Source organism: Apaloderma vittatum, unplaced genomic scaffold (assembly GCF_000703405.1).
Source record: "Apaloderma vittatum isolate BGI_N311 unplaced genomic scaffold, ASM70340v1 scaffold2513, whole genome shotgun sequence".
NCBI lineage: Eukaryota > Metazoa > Chordata > Aves > Trogoniformes > Trogonidae > Apaloderma > Apaloderma vittatum.
The window spans coordinates 119,649-124,748 of record NW_009706217.1 but is presented as its reverse complement, the minus strand read 5'-3'; the positions used below and the strand labels follow the sequence as shown (position 1 = coordinate 124,748).

At 38.2% G+C, this 5,100-nt stretch overlaps 1 protein-coding gene across 1 annotated transcript in view; it reads left to right on the top strand.

Annotated features, from left to right (window-relative positions):
* Positions 1-2,436: 2,436 nt before the first annotated feature.
* NRP1 (neuropilin 1) overlaps positions 2,437-5,100 on the top strand; it is a gene marked incomplete at its 5' end in the record, with an annotated part of 65,521 nt that continues 62,857 nt past the window's right edge. Inside the window, one exon of the mRNA XM_009865687.1 lies at positions 2,437-2,618. Coding sequence (XP_009863989.1) covers positions 2,437-2,618 — 182 coding nt within the window. The remainder of the gene's footprint in view (positions 2,619-5,100) is intronic.

The following is a 5,100-nucleotide window of genomic DNA, read 5'->3' as shown; positions in this document are numbered from 1 at the left end:
AATGGCAAAATTGGTACTTACAGGTTAATTATTTTTTTGGCTGTATATGACAGAATAAAAATACAGAATTCAAACCCTTGGTTTTTCTTTATACATGAAGTAAGAAAGCATATAAAATTTGCTTAGTATTTTTAGTTAAAAGTTTTTGTATCTTTTAATAACTCAGAAATGCGGTTCTTCTTGATATTAATTTGAAAATTACTTACTGTTAAGGCTTGAGCAATGAATGGTGCCTGGGAAACTGGTGAAATAATGTCATCATGAGGCGAAGAGCAAAGACTATCACTCAGATGCCATGGTTTTATGTGGTGACTCTTTCTGTTTAACGAACAGTTAATTATTCAGAGAAAAGTTGTTTTGTGAAAATTCTCAACATCCGTTTTCCTAAAATCTAAAAACTGGCAGCCTGCATCCCTGGGTACTTCCAATAGATTTTGCAGGGAACCTAGAGCTGATATTCTTCTAAAGGGACAGGAGAAAAAAAAAATAAGAAAAAGAACTCAATTCTGAAGTCTTTTTACAATGCTCCTGGTTTTACAGCCTTCAGATCCTGTAATACATGACATAAATTATATAAAGAACAGAAGTGTAATTTTTAAAAGCGCAAGCTACTTAAAGTGTCTGTAAAATTATCTCAGAAATTAAGATTTCCACTTTGTATTTCCACTAATCTGAAATGGGACAGTGAAGCTAACTAGCTGAGCAATTGCTACTGAAGAATCAAATACATAAGAGGAAATGCAGTTAACACCATATTTCACATATGTTAATGCTTACAGTTCCATCAGTGTCAACTTTATTTTCTACTTGATATACACCAAAGCTGGCACACAATTTTAACTGATGAGGTAATGTCATTTTTAATTTAAGGAGCCTTAAGCCATCCACTTTAACTAGTGATATCATCCTTGCAGTTGTCTCATGGGACTTCATGTAAACATAAATAATGTGTCCTGGATGGTTTGGAGCAGAGTTGTTAAAAGTGACACTGGTCATCATGAAGACATTTTTTATCCTTGATCTCTTTAAAAATGCCAGACACACTTTATCGTCCTGTCATTTTTAGTGCTTCCTTGTATATCAATATGCTTGGAACATTTCAGCGAATGTAACAGCAGAATAAAGGTCTAAACAAATTAATGGCAACATTTTAATGTCAGTCGCAGCACGATAATGAAAAGTAAATGACATTGTCTGTCTGACAGCAACTTGTTAAGGAAAACAGCAGCACAGCTGAGACACAAAGATGCAGGGGCAGAAACAGCCTTCACCACGGTCCAAAAAGAAGCCCGGAGTTCAACCCAGGCTCCAAGTGACACCATTTTTTAGGAGAAGATTAAACTGACTCTGCAGACTGTGTCTGCTCCTCCTTCCTGTCCGGGGTCCAGTGAAATCATCTGCTAATAAAACTTAAAAACAGTCTCTGCACCTGCAGCTTCTGCCTCCCCACGACCTTTATTCTCATTTGTATTCTCTCGGCTGTCTCGGCGCACCAAGATGCTGGGCTCTCCTCAGCCCCCTGAAACCAAATCCATCAGCCCAGACCTCACATCTTGGCATCTCTGGTGACAGGGCTGAGGGACTCTACCATGACTGTTGCTCCAAAGAAAACTTCTACTCCCAATCATTATTGCATTATTATAGGCTTTTCCTTATAAAGTCCTTCGGAATGAAGCAAGTAACCATGGGAGAATTTAGCCCACCTTGTTCAGTAATCACGCGGTGCATAATTATGACTGTAATAACGTGCACTTCTTGATACAAATACCTAGGCAGAGGTGACTTGTAATGAAACAAGTTTTGTCTGAGAAAAAAAAGAAGTGCTGACTGATACGTGGATTTGGTGATTTGCTCCAAACTATTTGTCCAGCTAACAAGGAAAATAACAGATTTTTCTACCAGCAATCTGAAAGTTGGTGGAGTTTTGAACAAAATGTAATGTTTAGGGATTTATTTATTATTCTGTGGACATATGTTTGGAGGACAGCATATGGAAATCAAAGTATTGTTCATAAAGAGCTACAGCCAAAAAGACATTTTTGAATTCATAACAGAACTTCACAGTTTGAAAAGAGTGCTATGCATTATGTATTGATAACAACACTACACAGACAAAGGAACACAATTTAATAATACAGAATTGTGCTCATGAGATTCCTTTTTTTTTTTTTTTGTTAATTGGTTACTTTAGCTGACATTGTCTGCAAGCATAATGGACACCATTCTTCCTAATAGTTCCATGTTGCCAGATGATGTCTACAGACATAATGTAGTCCATTTTAATTATTTCATTTTGCTTACATCTTTCAGCATAATGCATTTTCCAAGCAAGCTAGCATTTTTCTTGATTATCTATGTTGTGTTATGGTTTCTAAATTAATTAGGTCTCCTTCTTTCCTGGAAGTTAAAAGTTTCTTCCTTCCATTTATCTACCAGGTATGATTATGTTGAAGTGATTGATGGAGATAATGCTGAAGGACGCTTATGGGGAAAGTACTGTGGAAAAATTGCTCCACCTCCTTTAGTGTCTTCAGGACCATACCTTTTTATTAAATTTGTTTCTGACTATGAGACACACGGAGCAGGATTTTCTATCCGTTACGAAGTTTTCAAAAGAGGTGAGAAAAAATTCATTTTTATATAGTCCATTACCTGTGTTTTTTGCTTGCATCAAAAAATTTAACATAAATCTGTGGAATGGGGGGAATGCATGAACATTGCTTGAAAGAGAAAATTGTATTACCCTTGTCATTCCAAAGTGGAGCTTGTATTCAATGGGTGTAAATCAGTATGAATCAAATGGGTCAGCTGCATCTGAGGATTGACTCCTCTGGGTGTAATGTGATAGTCCTCATTAGCTGTTTGTTTCAACAGTCTTAAAGCCATTTGCTTTCTTCCTTCATTTTTTGTGATAATAATTACTGTACGATTTATGATGTTACTGCCTTAACAACACTGTAGCCTTCTGAGTCCCTGGCTTATTTTGGTTAGTGTCTTGCTCTGCATTCTCCAGAGATGGCTGCGGGCTCAGAAAGGACCAGAGTACACATGGACAGCAGATGATGTTGCTGTTGCTTTCACAAATCATGTGTGAGAGGTAAAGATGAGGAGAAGCTCACGCCATTCACAGGCATGTCCTGCTGGAGGCTTGTGACAGGAGCTGAGTGCTGGAGAGCACACATAGCTTTGTGGGGCACAGAAAAAGCCCAGACAAATGAGCAGTTCAGGATTAACTAGACCTATAGAGAGTCCACTCCCTCTTTGATAACTGCCCTTCTGAGTCAACAGCTAAAAGGGCAGTAAGATAATCTGGGAGGGGCATACACCTTCCCTATAGCTGGTTGGAGATAAATTATTCATATATTCCATGTCTGGAGAATACAGGACCAAACCTCATAATATATAAAAAGACAATAAGCTTAAGTTTATAGGAAAAAATGTTAAGTTCAACATCAGTGTTTAGGGTCATATTCACAAAAGTAGCTCAATACTCCAAATTTCTGATGCTCGTCACTCCCAGACAGTGCCCTATTTTCAGAACCAGATCAAGTCCCTTTTACGCACCTAAAGCAGAGCCAGATTTGCAGCTGCGTTCAGCACATGCTCTTGGTGGCAGCTGTACTGTTAATGAGGAGAAGCGTAGTGGTGAAGTCTCTTTTCTATTGCATGCTATTGCTGCTCTGCACAGTGCTAATTGGGGCCACAGACCTCTTGTTCACCATCTTCCCTGTCTGTAAATCCACTCTTGGCTCCCAGAAATTCTTCTGGTGACCTTCAGGGTCACATTTTTTGAAAGAACTCAACATCCAAATGACACCAAGCTTTCCTGAAAAAATATCTCTATTTGTTTTGGTGTCTTTAGGAGGCTAACCTCTTGAAACTGTGCCCTGAAGTTTCTCAGTGCTTATGTATACAGTACTATCTTACGTAAAGAACAAGCTTGAAACAGAAGAAGATGTGAAAGAATGACCTGTGAAGCAATCTGTTTTAGCGACTGAGCATTTTCAAGAAAGGAGGCTTAATTTATTTCCTAATAGTGTAGTGGCAACTCAGAGCTCTGACAGGAACATTGTTTTTATTTCCTTATGTGGTCATTTACATCTCTCAATGATATGCATTAACCATGTTAAGATAGCATTATGAATGTGATTTCACACACACTGAAGTCAGGGAGCTCAAAATTATGACTCCCGGAGCAACTTTAACTCTAGTTCATTCCACATAAACTGTGTATTAAAGCAAGAAAGCTATCACCAGGTACAGTGTTAGAAAATGCTGCCTGTACACAAAGGATACAACTTATAGTTGCTGTGGGAAAACAGCTCTTTTCAACTTTTGAGTTAATGCATATATGCTATTTCAAATTTACATTTTAATATCTGTATTAAATAAAGCTGACCAGTTTGCCCTGTTATACAGGTGAAGCTCAGTGGCTCACACCAGACTAATATGCTTTAGTTTAGCATATTCACAATTCAGCGTGTTGTTTCCCAGATATGAGAAATATTAAAATGATCCCAAGCCCAAGGTCCTATCATGCTAAGCTGAAGGCTGAGCTGCGTTCCAGCACATAGTATATTTTTGCCCATTATTCCTGTGACAGTATCCTTAGTCTTTGAAAAGAAAAACTGCATTGTTACCTGTGTCCTAAGCTGAAATCTAAGCTCATTGCTTAAAATGCTGCTTGCCATGGAGACTGTAAGGAGAGACCAGTACATGTAATGACTGTGAAAAACAAAGTGTGGTCTTTGAGAGGAGTTGCCTTTAGTTCTCATCCAGCTCCTTAGCCAGAAAGAAGTTGAATTCCAGACTAAAATATGAAACACATATTGCCCAATGTTTAGCTCATCTGACAGGTTCATCGTGTTGGTTTTGGCAGCCAGCCTATCATAGGAGGGATGAGTGGCCTGTTCACTAGAAGAGGATCCACATGTTTCACATTCAACATTCACAACTTTAGTCAACTAAATTTATGGTGTAAACTGAAAGAAAAGACAGTGTCAACCAAGAAGGCAAATGATTTTCTGGCTCAGTGACACCTCCAGTGAGCGAATTAAATTATCCTCAAAGTCATCTCTTTCTCTTTCTTTGCTCTCTCTA